Below are 15,060 nucleotides of genomic sequence, written 5' to 3'. Positions count from 1 at the left end.
AGGGAGGGATGCTCCGGCCCCGGGGCAGCCCCTCCGCCCGCACCCTGCCTCCTCGCACGCCCTGCAAGCGGCGCTGAGCCTGCTCGGGATCCGGGCTGGGCAGCTCCATTGCCAGGTGGCCCTGGAGGAGGTGGGAGGCAGAGGTGCGCAGGGGAAGGGCTGCCCCATTTCATCACAGCCTGGCCCCTCAGCCCTGACTCGGGCTGCAGGCTCCCGCCCAAGCTGATCATAACCGATGCCTTTCTGGGCTGTATTTAAAGAGGAGCTGGATTCAACCCTCCCGTTCTCCATCACCCGTTACTTGCAAAAATCCTTGCCTCTAGCATAAGTGTCTTTGCCAAACCCATCGGGGCCGTGGGCGCGGAGCCGGCGGCCGTATAGCTCAGCCAGCCCCTGGGCCCCGGCGATGCCGTCACCCCCGTGCCTGCAGGGACCTCACCCCGCTGCAGTGCTGTGCTCTGGATTTGTGTGCCCTTTCTATAATTTCTATGGAAACCCAGGTACTGAATGGGTTGGAATAAGCTTTAAACCATCTGCTCTCCCCCTAATTATAAACGCGACCAGAGGAACATGTTTCACCATGACATCACTACAAATGTTCTTCTTTTCTTCCTCGTGGAGCCATCTGTGATTATGTCCTCATGTGCCAAACATAATAAAGGGGCTCCGTGGCTGGGGCGGGGAGACACAGGCCAGATCCCAAAGGGAGGCCGGGAATCTGCTGACAGCACCGCTTCTATTTTCTTTAAGAGGAGGACAGCGCCGTGGGAGGATTCGCCCCCTTTACCCGATCACAAGGGCTGCCCAGAGAGAGCCGAAGGCTGACGTCAACAGAAAGCCATGAAGGGCTCACAGGTAAAGAGGAGTGACGATAATTAACACCCACCCAAGCCCAATGAGAGAAGAGGCAATTAGGAGAATCCTGAGCAAAGCTGTACAGGTAGTTTCCTGCTGCTCCGAAAGAGAGAGCACCCACCAGCTTCAGTGGGGGCAGGACTAAACCTTCAATGCTGGAGGCTGCCAGTGAGAGAGCGGCGTGGGGAAAACCCTGGTCAGGCCCAGTTCACTTTCCCTTCCAGCCTCCACTCTCTGCCCCTGTCTGACACAGGAGCCTGGGCAAGATGGACCCAGCGTCTGAGCCCGTGAATAGCAGCTCTTATGTTCTTCAGCCTCAGGGACAGCAAGCTCCCTGATATTGGGATTGCCAGGGGCAAGGGGTGCTGGGCCTCCCAAAATGGATAGAAAAGCCAGGACCATGGAGTGCATAGGTACTCATCAGCCTTCAGGCTGGCAGTCAGGCAGGTAATGCTGCATGCTTTCAAACAGGTATTGCGGTTGTTTCCCTTGCATGTGCTTCCTTAGAGACTCTTGAGATTTTGTACAGACCTCTGCCCACTGCAGTTAACAGTCTGGTGACACTTCCTTCCCCCTGCTGTAACCTGGGGAACAGGGAGTTTTCCCCATCTCCCAGCGCATGACCTGGTTAGCATTTGTAGAGGGCTCTGGGGACAGGAGGCATCGGCATAGGTTGCAATGTGTGTTGTTAGTCACGCTTTGTTGAGTGGTGTGCCCAGACCAGGCTAACATGTTCCCTTCTGTCGGCAGCGCTGGAAAGGGTCCCGCTCCAGGAGCAATTTGTTGGATTTCACTGAGAAGGAGAAAGAAAAGATGGCAGAGGATGAGCTGAGGAAGCTGCAGCAGCATTTTCGTATCATGGTGGAAAAGAGGAAGTCTTTTGGGGTCAAGGTGCTACAGCAGATGTACCATCAGGAGTAAGTGGGGCTCCAGTCCCATGATAACCTTATGCATTTCCTGGTTTCACAGAATTGATATATTTGCTTCGAATCCTGAGGGTCCCTTTATTTAGGTTCCAGTCCTTTTTCATTCCTCATGCAGAACTCTCATGATGTCGGTAAATGCCAAAAGACAGCAAGACTCCACCATAAAATATATGGATCTGCTTCAGGGGGAAATGCCATCATTATTTTTAAGGAGGAAAATGCATTGAAGTGTTTTTTATATAGTTTGTTCAAAGTCACTTCTCCCTGTTCATATTTTTCTGTATGAGTGCTGCTGGAATTGCAGGGGTTAAATAATTAATGTTTGTACTGGGCTTTGAAGATGTTAAGTGCTCTAGCTGATTATTGTTTTTTTTTCCCTCCAGAAAACACATACATTCACTGAAGCAGGAACACGACGAGATGGCATTACTGCTGAGCCTTGCTAAGTCACCCAGGAATATGATGCTGGATGTCAGAAACTGTATGGAGCTTAAATACCTTTTGCAGACTAGAGATGAGTATGATTCTCTGATAAAAGCAACAAAAGCGCTGATAGCTGAACTTGATGAGAAGGTAGAGCATCTGAACAGTTAATCGGATAAATATGATGTACTGTAGCAGACCCACAGAGCTAGAAACGCCCTCTTACCTATCACAAGCACAATCATGTTTTTGGCTTTTCATTTGCAGCTGTGCAGCTAAACAGCTGCGGATGCCTTCATATTTCATCTCTAGTCAAAAGCATAACTCACTAATTGCTGCCCAGGTTCCCCATACTGCATCCATTATACACATAAGTACATTTTACATAAAGAGTGCCCAATGAAAGCAATAGCACTTTTTGCATGTATAGAGACTACTCAACTACTCAAGTGAGTAAGGGTGTGTGGAATTGGACCCTAAATTGGCTGTACATTGCCGTGTTTCTCCTCCACTGGTAGTCCTGTGTAACATGCTCTACAAGTTAATGACCTACTTATTCTGAACACCACAGTGACAGTATCCTAGCATGATGTAGTCAGAAGGAATAAAGCCTTGAATCAAAGCATTAAGGTCAAGGGGAAAGAAAAAACCCTGCCTTGCCTGCACTTCCTTTGTAGGCAAATGGTGTCATTGAAGTATTCATGAGTAAAGCATATTTAATTCAGGTCTTGGAATATCACATCACCTCTTAGCAAAAGACACATGTCTGGAAGACAAAGTGGAGAGACGTAGTTAACTGTGTTACACTGAAGTCCAGCAGAAGGCAGGGAAGATTTGCACCTTATAGCTGTGTGTATGTATACACATGTCCCCCCCCATATATATATATATATATATATATATATATATATATCACAGCTTTTCGTGAGCTGGATCTCCCTTCAGATACTGCGAAAGGATGTGCCCAGAGCAGTGTATATCGAAATGCACCTGTCTTGTTCCCATTTATAGTTTCATAGTTTCATAGTTGGTAGGGTTGGAAGGGAACTGAGCAGATCATCAAGTCCGTGTCAAAAGGAGTTTGGTCGGTGATTTTGAATCTGATTCTGGTCTGTGGCCCTGGCCTGTAGGTACTGCCAGTATTTGGAGGGATGTGGGGGAAGGGAGGAGGCTGTGAATTGCTCTTCCCAAAGAAGATATCATCCTAAGAAACCCTTGCCTCTTGCATAATTCCTGGACCATCATGGCTACGACATTACTGTAACTCTATCATCTTCCCATCCCTACTCTCATTCTTTCTTTTTGGAATAGAGGCAAAAAGTTATTTTTTGTCACATACATGCCCCAGCCCATGACATCTGAACTCATTGCACATGCAATAACTGGCTCAGTGGCCCTTATAAGCTAAGCTGTGTTGGATCTGCTTAGCATTCGGATGGGAGACCAAAGACAGCCTAGATTCTGCAGAAATGGCCTGGGAGATTTTGTTGGTGGCATTTTCCCCTTTGAGTTAATATTGACTCAATAACCCATTACAGTGGGAAGGGGGCTTTTAGAAAAGATGTAATTTATGTTCATGAATGATCCCTGGAGGTTTTCAGGAAGGGAATTTGCTTTGAAGTCCTGCTCTCATCTCTTCTGGAGTTGCTTTCTGCCTTCCCCCATCTCCTTGCAGTTCCAGTGGTGCTCCAACATTTTTGTTCTTCAAGCCACTTGGTGAAATCAGGATCTTTTCATGGATCCAGCCCCTTTCACAACCACCAGCTCTCCTAAATGTTTATTACATGCCTCTAACCCTCCAGCTCTGCAGACTGCACATGGTCTGTGGATGAAAGCCACAATGAGACACTGTTCTTCAATGTCCTGTTCCATTCCCTTGCTTAGCGTTGCTGTTAGTTGGCTGCAGTGCTTCGCCCCAGAGGCAGCTGCATTTCAGTGGTGAAGAGAAAATAAAACAATTCCTGCTAATAGTTTGCATTTTGGACTTTGTAGAGTAGGAGGGTTTGGGATGAAAGCTGCTCTGTAAATGCAAGATCATTAACACCACAGGTTACTATAGTTCAGGTCAGCACAGGGTATTTACATTGGCTTAGCATACTGACTAAAATCCAGCATCTAGGGGCGGTTTTATTTTTTTTAGGTAATGGAGATGGAGAGCAAGATAGAAAAACAAAACCTTGTTGTGGCTAAGGTGAAGGAAGCAAACGACAGCAAAGAGCTGCAAAAGAAGATTCAGAGGCTTGAGACTCGTTTAAATCATGTAAGTGCTCATGAGGCAGCTTGCAGCTGCATGATCTTATGGGTACTTGCATACACAGGGTTTCTTTCCTAGTCTAAAGAACATTTAAGAATTCCAGTCTGGTCCCTCTGGCTGTGTATTTGGTACAGGACAGGTGAACTGTAGTAGCTCCCAACCTTGGCTGTTCTGCTCCACAAAGCCTCTCCTACTGGCTCGGTGGACTATACTCTGTGTTTAAGAGGGGCCTCTTGAGAGCTGGATGGGCTGTGTGTGTCAGCCCTGATGTATGCTGTTTTACTGGAAGCTGGTCTCCACTGTCTTGTACTGCGGCATTCACTCTTCCCAGGTCACAGTCCATTTCGGTACAGTCTTGACCACGAACACCAAGCTCAGAGAAGAGATTGAGACCCTGCGAGTTCAGAAGGCCGTCTTTGACAACAACTACATCAAACTCCACAAGAAATTTGATCAGCAGAAGAGAATGATGGAAAATGCGACTGAGCAGTCCTCACAAGCCTATGATCAGCGGTAAAGGGGATGGGGCAGTGCTAAGCCTTGGCAGTGAACTCCAGGGCACTGCTTTGCAATTTTGGGTATGCCCCTTCTGTTCACTCAGACAGGTGAACACTAGGCCAACTTTGAATGGGTGTCCACTCATCCTGGGTGCCCTGCATTAGACAACAAGGCTCCAACTCTCAGGGTTGTGGAGCACCTGCCAGAGGACTTCAGCTGGAGTTATGGGTGCTCCGTATGCCTGAAAACCAGGCTTTTCCTATCTAAAGCTGGGCAACCAAAAACCAGGGTGCCCAGGTAAGAAACCATGGGGAGTGTTGGTGCTGTAGTGCTCAGCTGAGGCACTCGATTGATTGATCTTGAACCTGGGCTTCTCCATTCCTGAACAGGGCAGAGAGAGTAGAGTGCCTGCATCTGTGCAGCCTGCTACTGCTCTATTACAGCCATGACCTTCCTGGGTAATGGCTCACTCCCACACTTGGCCCTGTAGCTAGGTCTGCCAACTGGAGCCCATTTAGCACCAGTCCCAGTGGTGTTTTTTGAGGGCTGGGCTCCTGTCCGGCCCATACTTCCTCCCACCAGGCCATTTCCCATGCAGTATTCCCATACAGCAGGAAAGCTCTTTGGTCTCTCCTAACCCTGCCAGGAAAGAGTCTCTTCCCATCCCTGTGAGTTGTACTGCACAAGATCCACCCGGCATTCACTGGCCAGATGTTGCGTTGGCATTGGGAGTGGTGTGGTTAGCTTGTGATGGGAGCAGAAGCCTCTCATGACTCCTGGTTGTGCTTAGGGTGGAGGCTCTGGCCAGGATGTCAGCCATGAAGGACAAGCGCTACAAGGACACTGTGCAGTTTAACATCGAGTTCAGGGAGCTGGAGCGGATCTTCGACCACGAGACCAAGCTGAAGTCTTTCATGGTTGTCAAGCTCGTGGATCGCTCTGACTTTGAGGACCAGGCCAAGAGGGAAGAAGGTACCATGGAATAGCAGGGAACAAACACAGGCCAGCTGTTGTGACACAGAGGGGAGACCAGTGCCCATCTGCAGGGCCTTCACTCTCAGCAGAAATGTGTAACATGGCCAGCAAAGGGTCAGGTCTGTGTTGGAGACAGGGAAATCAGGGACTTAAATTTCAGTGCACACAGTGTTATTATCAGGCTTCTTACTGTAATCAAAGTTCAGCTCAAGGAGGCAGACCTGATGGGACTAGCACACAGTTTGGCTCCTGTTTCTTAGCTTCAGGCTTTTCTACTGCCTTCCTCAGACAGTGGGGAATTGTCCTTCTCCATTTACGCGCTCACCTTGATGCTGGTTATAGGTCTCAAGCTCTGCCCTGGGTTTTTAGTTCATATCAGTCAGCTCCAAGGTCCCTCCCTAGTGCCCTGACCTCCAGTTTGGTTGCTCTTCCTGGATTTTAATTCTTTCTCCCATCATTTTTCTCCCAGGAGCCATGATTTTAGTCCATGGTTTTCTCAAGTGCATTGTTCTGTGTTTGCCAATGGTGGGCACAGCAAGAACATGACCAGCAGTAAAACCCAGAATGACCCAGGTCATTTTCTGTCCTGGAAGGTTAAACGTTATTCTTGGTTTCTTCCAGCCCTCAAAGCCAGCAAACGTGCCAAGAAGAGCAAAGGGGAAAGCTTTGAGAGCTATGAGGTTTCTTATATACGCCTGCTCCAGATGACAGAGAATGGGGACATTGGCCAGCTGGTAGAAGAGTTCATTGAGAAGGAGGAGAAGAACTTTGCCTACTTCAGCTACGCCACCGAACTCAACAACGAGATGGAGAGACTGCAGAAGAGGATTGAGGATATTCAGGTCAGTGCCTGCTGCTTTTCCACACTCTTTGGACTGTTTCTTTGTTTCAGGCTGAGGTTTTCTTCTTTCCTCTCTTGCAGCTGTTGCTGCCCACACAGGGCCTCAGCTGCTAATTCCACTAAAAAAAGCCTGCTACATGAGCCAAATGGCCCAAAACTGGAGCTGAAACCAAGCTCATTGCTGCCACCTTGCACCCAAAAGAAATATTGCAAGAAAGCCATGTTCAGGGGCAGCTTCAGCTTCCAGAGCGTTGCTGAATCCAGTCGGATGGGCCTTTTAGCGTCAGTGGATGCAGTGGGTATCCCTGGATATGTGCAGAGGAGTTTGACAAAATGGCTCAAGGCTTCTCCTGTGAGGGGTGGGATCAGTCAGAGCTTATAGGAACCTGCCCAGGTGAGGTTCCTACCTTATGGGAGGCTTCAGGACTTGGCCCGTGCTTGGAGAGGCTGAGAGGAGAACAGCATTTTTCTTTTATTTTTGGTCAAGGAAGGGCTGTTCCACTCCATGCATGAGCCTTGCTCCGCAGCTGCCATAAATGCAGCACCCCGTCCAAATACCAAATGCCTGTGCTTCGACATCCAGCTGTTCTCAACAGGAGAAACCTGGCTTTGCCCATTCTAGAAGTTCCTTCCTGCGTGATGGGCCGATGAGCCTGTCCTGCATCCTCCTTGCTCCAATTTGTACGCTGTAGGTCCAGCACTTCCTTCTGTTGCCTGCAGCTTCTGTACTTTTCAGCTATTTAAAGCATCAGCATTATGAAGGGCTTCTGTGTGACTCCCTTGCTGAGGCATAGGCAATGGGGGCCATTTGAACAGGTTAGGACATGATGTGGGGGCAGGAAGTTGAGGCCTTCCAGGAGAAATTTTATTTAGTTTAAAAGGATTTTTTTTCAGGAGAAATGGGACCCCCCATGAATGCTGTTGGTATAGGATCTCCCAGGGATTTGAGGCCAGGTCTTAAAACACTGCTGCTTAGCTATGGATCTGAAACTTTTGGATCTGTGCTTTGGATACAAGGCTGTGTGATCTGAGAAGGGGGCCCTGTTTCAGGCTCTCACTGCCTGAGGGGATCCCATGGCCTAGTGGCAGAAGCATGGTATCCTGCTACCTGGCGTTGATATTTAATTGCCCCAGGGGAGGGAGGGATTAGTTGTAAGATGTTACTTCTCATTGTTTCCCTGGTTTTGCTGGCACCAGTGAAAGAAACACCATGGATCAACCTTGTTAGAATGATCCATCACCAAACCCAAATCCATGAGCTCCAGCCCCTGTGCCAAAATCCTGCCTTGCTCCACTAATTTACCACAACTAAAGATCATCTCTGTTGATTTACACCCTCGGACCTGGCCCCGGCAGAAGCAGAAGATAAAGGGTCGCATGGTGCTTTGCTTGTTCCTAGGCTGGTCTGCCTGCAGCCAGCAGGGTTTGCAGGGGAGAACAGGATGTGGCCTCTGTCCATCCCCAGGACAGAGTTTGCCCCACTGGAGGGGGACAGAGACTCCATTATTGCCCTGACATGGTGGGCAGTATGGGGATGGCATACAGTGCTCCATGCTGGGATGGATTCAGCAGCAGGGAGCAGCTCTCTTTGCCTCCTGTGCTTGTGTTTTATGCAGAGTGAAATCCTTCACCTGAAGTCACAACAGAAGGATGCCAAAGCCACAAGCCACGTCTCTCTGAAGGACCTGGAAGTAAGGAGCTGTGGGGGTAATCCAGCTGCCCTTGACTCACTCTTAGCTAAAACGTTTGACAGCATGGGCCCCAGGAAGCAGTCCATGTGGCTATTCTGGGCACTGGGATGTCCATGCACGGGTCCTGGCAGAAGGAGCTATGGCACTGCCAGTGCTGTGGCTTCTGGGATGAGGTGGGCAGGAGTGGCCTGTGCCCTCCTTGGCCCCACCACTTTCTTCCCCATCCCAATGCTGACGAAGCTCAGGGTGGACAGTCCCCACTCATTCTACCTCTTCTAGTTCTAGGTTCCCTAGGAAATACAGGGTGGCCTTTCCCACCAACTCTGATGTGAGAATGGGCCAAGGGGGCTGCAAGTAAGAGAGCCCAGCTTTGGGCTCTCACTGCTTGTGGGAAATCTTGTCCTCTCAGCAACCTGAGGCTGACTTGCGTGAAGCCAGCCCTTGCCTGGTGACTGGTGGTGCAGGTGGATTCTGCAGACGGTCCATGGGTTCCCCCAGAGCAAGGTGGCTTCAGGGTGTTGCCTTGACTGCACAAACTCACAGCCCCACTCTGTGGGCCTGGGCTGATGCAGTTCTTACATAACCTTTGCCAGCCAAAGATGACTTGGGGTCCAGGGGCATTTGATGGTCTGACTCCAGGGGTGCTGAATACCTCTTGGTCCAGGATCTCCAGGATCTGCACCCACCTCCCGCACACAAAGGCAGCATCCAGGGAGTCTTTAAGGGGGTCACATCCTGGATCTGGCTTGGGCCTTCTGCCCTGCACCCCAGGCTATATGATGACTAGTGACTTCCTGTCATCTCTAAAGGGCTGCCAGGCTAGGGGCACTGCTGTCATTCCTGCGTGTGAGCAGGGCACAGCAGGGATGGGATTTAGCCTGGTGCCTTTCACTCCATGGAAAATTTTCATGCAACCTGGATCAGGCTTCAGCTGCAAGCCTAGAGATGGGGCATGGACTGGGTGCTCGGGGGCTTCTTCAGCCCATCTCTTGTACATCACACCAGCCCCATAGCCTTGATAACTCTTTGCTGATAGAGGAAGCTGAAGAAAACCAGTGAGGAAGCCGACCTGTATGAGTTAACCTGCAAGGAGAGCGGGAAAGTCCTGGACCAGCTCAAATCCGCTGTAGCCTTTCTGTTCAAGCAAACAAACTGCGATGCCACAAAGATAAAGGAGCAGCTTGGAGAGAGTGATGAGATCACTGACCTGAACCTGATGCAGTACTTTGGTGAGTTGTCAGCTGCCTGTGTCCTCTCTGAATGCTGGGAAAGTATGGCCTGAAGTTTCTGGACAGGGGAATACCTCAGTGACTCATTCATGGCAGGGGTCAGTGGGGAATTTGGTAAGGAGGATGGCAGGTTTTGGACTCCTGAGCCCTGTTAGTGGCTCTCAAGGGGAATGTGAGGTCTAATGCATTCTGTACCAGCCTCCCAAGAGTTATAGGCCTGGTCTGGCCAGTGTCACCCATATCACACAGGGGGTTTGGAACAGGATGCAGGCTCCTGGTTCTTGGCTTTGGCAAAATCTAGCTTCAGAATGGAAGCTGTCTTCCCCCCGGGGCTGAGGGGCTGCCAAGGCAGCTCCATGACACATGTTCAACTTGTCCTCTCCCAGGTGTCATAGAAAAGAAGACCAATGACCTGCTGCTCACAGAGGCTTTCCTGCGCTACAAGGAGTTTGAGGGAGAGCAGGACTCGTCTCCTCTCCTGAATCCGTTTTTGGGTGGCTCATCGCTCCTGAAATCTATGGATTCTAACAAGATGGCACCGCCTCCCCCTCCCATTGAGCATGTGGCAGACATCTTGGAGGACTGTAAGTCCGTACATCTCCTCTGCCAGCCATCCTGGCAATCAGGTGCTGTAAACCGGGACCGAGGGCAAAACTGCAGAGGCATGGGCTGCAGAGAGCAAAGAAACAGCCACACAACCAAACTGCGGTTGGTGACTGTAAACTTCTTAGGATTTGTTCTCTGTTCTGTTATAGAGGGAAAATCCAAGACAGTCCAAGGCCTTTGCAATGTTATTCCAAGGGAATGAAATGCAGTGGCAGAGTTGTGGCTGCACCTAGCCCTAGTGTGGGTTAGATCACCCAGGCGGTCCCTGCCTCCTTTCCAGCCCAGGGCTCCTGGGGGCAGCAGCAGCCTGCTGAGAGGGTTGACATTAGAGTCTGGGTTTGCCCAGGGCTCGGGAATGCTTTTGTAATGCATTTGCATCTCTTTTGACCCAGTTGATAACCCTTTGGACCACGACAGTATACGTGACCTGATTCTTGGGAACTCCGAGACGGACCAGTCCAGGAGCAGTTCAGTGGACAAAGGCCAGAAGAGAGGGGTGAGCTTCTAGGGCACAGAGAGCCAATGCACTGTGTATAAATAATAGTTTCTTAACTGAGCTGATCTGGAAGTCTGGTGCTGTGCTTAATTGAAACCAGGCGTCGGTTAAGCCTCTGTAATGCTGGTGCTTTCTTGAACATGTAGTTCCTCCCCCTTGGAAGGTGCCAATGCCTTTGACAAGCTTACGGCTCTAAAAATTACATATTAGCATCACTTCACTCACAGTGGAAAAGTGACTACCTTTGGGGTGGAAAGCAGTAGCTCTAACAGTAGGGTTAGCACAGCTGATGGTCAGTGAGTGAAAAGTCTTGTGGTATCCAGGAGCAGGAGGGGGCGTTTAGTCAGTAATTACCTGAACTGAAGTTGAGCTGTGGTAGAAGGGCTGCAAAGCACTGCAAAACACACCGGCAGCATTAGCTGGCTGCAATCAGGCACTGTCTCACTGTCACATCACCCCTACCCTTGCAAAGTGCCATGGGTTCATAAGTGCCTACACTGAGCAATCAAGACCCTGGTTAAAGTGACCACAAAACACGTGACAGGCTGGAGGACTGAACATCGCCAGGCGTTTCAGACAGAGGTGTTGCTCTGTGTCTGCCTCTCGCTTCCTGATGTCCTTCACTAGTATAAATTGAGCCCGTGTCTGTGAAATCAGGAGAGCTGATCTGCAGCAGCTGTGGAGCTGGCTCATCTCTTTGGGGTCCCCTTCCCACCCCAAATAGGAGATATTCTGCCCCTAGGAAAAGAGTGGAGTGCATCCCAGAGATCTGACCTTCTCTTCAGCATTTCTTTTACGTGCCCTAGCATTGCTCAAACAGGCAGGTGGATTTTGTCTTGCAAAATGCATCATTTAATTTAGACGCCATTCAGGTAAGCATTTCCCCAAGGACAACAAGATTTCTCCGCATAGAAAACCAGAGAATGGGACCAAGTGCAAATGGTGACAGTGGGAACAATCAGGCCAAGCTTGGCGGGTGGGACTGGTGGAGCGGGGACCTGAACGGGAACCAGAGGTGAAGAGGAAAGTAGCATAGGGCGCAGAAGGAGTTGGCCCCGCTTCAGCTCCTAATCCTTCTCTTCGCCGTGCGTGATGACGTGGACGAGGTTTTTGTAGTCCAAGTTTCCACTGATGTCTGGAGGGAAAGCGGCAAACATCTGATCGACCTGCAATAGAAGGGGCCCATAAGTAGGGGGGTTAAAGGACTGGCTTTGTATCCAGGTTAACAGCGAAGCACCCGGGGGCATCTGGACTCGAGTGGAAGCTCTGCACGTCCGCAGGAGCAGGCGGAGAGAGGGTCTGCACCCAGCGGTTTGCGGTGACTGCCCTTATCTGGTCAAATTTGAGCAACTATTGGCCTAACTGTGGCACAGGGAAGGAAAAGGGAGATCCCTAGTGCTTGCCCAGCCATAAGACACTCGCTGGCTAGGTACGGCTGCCGTGCCCTGCCACCCCCAAAGGGTGCTCGCCTCCCCACTTGCGTGCCAGCGGCCTGTGGTGTTATGATGGGACCTGATGGGCGTGGAGCGGCTGCCATTGTCTGTGGGTGTGGAGTGGCGGTCGCAGCAGTGCAGCCAGCCCCGATGTGGCCGTGCTACTTTTGCACCCCTCTCCCACACACAAAGGCAGCGTCCGGGGAGGCTTTAAGGGGGTCACGTCCTGGCTCTGCCCTGCGCCTTCTGCCCCGCTCCCCAGGCCATGCCACGGCAGGGCTGTGAGCGAGCGCTGCGTGCGGGGCTTGGGGCCTCAGGCCTGGGGCCTGGTTGCTAGGGTTTGGGGCCTGGTTGCTAGGACCGGGCCTGGGGCCTGGTTGCTAGGGTTTGGGGCGTGGTTGCTAGGACTGAGGGCCTACTTGCTAGGGCTTGGGACCAGGTTATTAGGGCTTGGGCCTGGTTGCTAGGGCCTGGAGCCTGGTTACTAGGGGATGGAGCCTGGTTGCTAGGGCCTGGGGCCTGGTTACTAGGGGCTGGAGGCTGGTTGCTAGGGGCTGGAGGCTGGTTGCTAGGCCCTGGGGCCTGGGGCCCCCGTGCTGGCTGAGGGAAGCTAAGCCTTGCTGCTCAGAGGACTATTTGGGGGTCCTGGGGGCAGGCGGTGATAGGGCAGGGCAGGGCAGGCGTGGGGTCACAGCAGCCTCTGCCCCTTTCTTTAGTGTCCCCCGTGGGGAGGACGCACGTGGCCCCCACCGAGTGTGGGGTACGGCCGGTATGAAGGGCTGAGGGGCTGCCCCAGCCGAGGCGGGGAAAGGGCTGCTCTGTGCGGGCTCCCCTGGAGGCCTTCGAAGGGGAGGACGCCTGCTCGGTGCCTTGCGCGTGGCACGCAGCCACCTTGCTGCTGGAGGAGCCCGCGGGCTGGAGGGGAGACACGGCCACAGCAGGAAAGGAGGCACAAGCTGATGCAGCAAAGGTAAGGCGGCCTCTGACAGCCTCGCCCAGCCGCTCCCGTGCGCCTACTCCGGCGGCGGGCACGTGGCAGGGGCAGGAGGGGGTGGAGAGGCGCCCCCGTACCTCCTCCTTGGAGAAGCGCTCGCCCTGGGTCATCAGCATCTCCTTAATGCTGCAAACGAAAGAGCGGGACATGAGAACGAGGGAGAAGCGTTGCGCTGACGGGCCCCCCCGGCCCCCCTCGGCTCAGCACTTACTAGCCAGAATTGAGACCTTTGCCCTCGGAGTCGAACACCTTGAACGCGTTCAGGATGGTCTCCTCGGGGTCGGCCCCTGCAGCGCAGAGCACACACATGGATGAAGCATAGCGGGCACGGGCCATGCTGCCAGCAGACCTGGGGGCACCCCGCAAGAAACCCAGAGTGCCCCCAAGGCCTCTAAAGCTCGTTTCCCCTATGGAAAGTTCAGCAGTCTGCCCAGGGGGTCCTGCCCTGCCATAGCGGACCAGCAGCCCTATTCCTGCCTCTATCAGTGCAGGCTCCTGGCAGCGGGAGGAGCAGGTGCACGCTCGCTCTGTGCCCGGGAAATAGCATTCACCCCTCTCCGCCTGCGGCCAAGATGGGCCTCATCTACCACGCGTATTTATAGAGAGCCAGCCACGGTACCGGGGCTAGATGGGCTCTGGGAACGCTGCCCAGAGGACACGATTTAGGCTGCACAAGGTGAGAGGATATAACCGTTTGGGAGTCTTGGGGGAAGGGGTGTCATGCCTTCCTGTCAGAGCTTGGACCATACCCCCTGGTTTGGAGTCTGTGGCACTGAGCTGATCTGGGTCTCGTGGGCAGCCCACAGGGAGCATTTCCCACCTGTGCATCCTCTGTGTGGAAGGTAAAGGTCTCTTTTCCCATTGCGTGGATTGGGGAAACTGAGGCACAGAGACAGTGGCCCAGGTGACGGTCCTGTGTGCTAGGCTGCGGCTGGAAGACCAGCAGCGTCGAAACAGGGCAGTGGGGCAGGGGGTGGCAGGGGTCTCGTGGTTCAGTGGGGCAGTCGCTCCGTGTCAGGCACTTCAGTAGTCCCCTCTGGACCTTCCTGAACCGTTTGAGGCAGAAGAGGGGAATTTGACCCACAGCTCATTTCAGTGCCTGGAAATACTCCAGTTGGTCCCAATGGGCATAGATCAAGCCAATGGGGAGAAACTGCACATAACGTTATCTAGTTTGAGATCGCTTTGTCCTTCTTTAGCAGCTTCAGCTGGGGGATCGTGGGTTATTACATCTTGGGAGGTAGGTCAGGGGCCTTGTCCCCATCCTATAAATGGCCTGCTGAGGCCCAGAGTAGTGAAGTGACTTCCAAATGTGCAGAGGGAGCCTGGCGCCTGGATCCCTGCAATCCTTGCTGTGCGTCACAGCCACCAGCCTACCCTCCCACTCCTGCCTTGCAATTTCCCTGCCCGCCCCGGTCCTCATCTCACCCTTGAGCTTTTCACCAAACATGGTCAGGAAGACGGTAAAGTTAATTGGTCCAGGAGCCTCCTTGATCATGTCTTCAAGCTCTTCATTTTTCACATTCAAACGCCCTGTAAATCAGGTTATGCCATTGAAACAATGCTAAAAATACATGCCAATCTGGCAGTATGCAGGCCTGCTTTGTACAGTAATGAGCCTATCAGTGGGTTAAGGGACGCAGGCAAGGTATAGGAGTGGTCTCCCTGTGGAAGGAGGAGAAGGTCTCCCGAGGGAGAGTGGTGACTAGACTAGAAAATGGGCCATGTTGAAGAGTCCTGTGTTGACTTGGAAAGGTCTGGACTGGATGTGACTTGATACGTCTCTTCCTACTCTGATTTCTGAGATCTGGGAAACATCAGATCTGAAGTATGGTTCCT

The 15,060-nt window shown here is 52.1% G+C and overlaps 2 protein-coding genes across 2 annotated transcripts in view; one reads left to right on the top strand and one right to left on the bottom strand.

Annotated features, from left to right (window-relative positions):
• The first annotated feature begins 816 nt into the window (after positions 1 to 816).
• On the top strand, positions 817 to 10,806 carry CCDC63 (coiled-coil domain containing 63). The gene is made up of 11 exons (XM_006015253.1): positions 817 to 855; positions 1,606 to 1,772; positions 2,165 to 2,354; positions 4,345 to 4,464; positions 4,790 to 4,971; positions 5,747 to 5,928; positions 6,553 to 6,773; positions 8,389 to 8,463; positions 9,500 to 9,692; positions 10,079 to 10,276; positions 10,691 to 10,806. Exons 1-11 carry the CDS (start codon positions 841 to 843, stop codon positions 10,804 to 10,806), a joined length of 1,659 nt encoding a protein of 552 aa, XP_006015315.1. The 5' UTR covers positions 817 to 840.
• Positions 10,807 to 11,623: 817 nt separating this feature from the next.
• The window catches only part of MYL2 (myosin light chain 2), a 6,378-nt gene continuing 2,941 nt past the window's right edge, over positions 11,624 to 15,060 (bottom strand). The window contains exons 4-7 of the mRNA XM_006015180.2: positions 14,650 to 14,754; positions 13,433 to 13,508; positions 13,299 to 13,347; positions 11,624 to 11,960 (exon numbers count right to left, since the gene is read on the bottom strand). Coding sequence (XP_006015242.1) covers positions 11,862 to 11,960; positions 13,299 to 13,347; positions 13,433 to 13,508; positions 14,650 to 14,754 — 329 coding nt within the window. The 3' untranslated portion in view covers positions 11,624 to 11,861. The remainder of the gene's footprint in view (positions 11,961 to 13,298; positions 13,348 to 13,432; positions 13,509 to 14,649; positions 14,755 to 15,060) is intronic.

Source organism: Alligator sinensis, unplaced genomic scaffold (assembly GCF_000455745.1).
Source record: "Alligator sinensis unplaced genomic scaffold, ASM45574v1 scaffold628_2, whole genome shotgun sequence".
Classification (NCBI taxonomy): domain Eukaryota; kingdom Metazoa; phylum Chordata; order Crocodylia; family Alligatoridae; genus Alligator; species Alligator sinensis.
The sequence above is the reverse complement of the archived record's forward strand: the minus strand, read 5'-3'. Positions and strand labels throughout refer to the sequence as shown.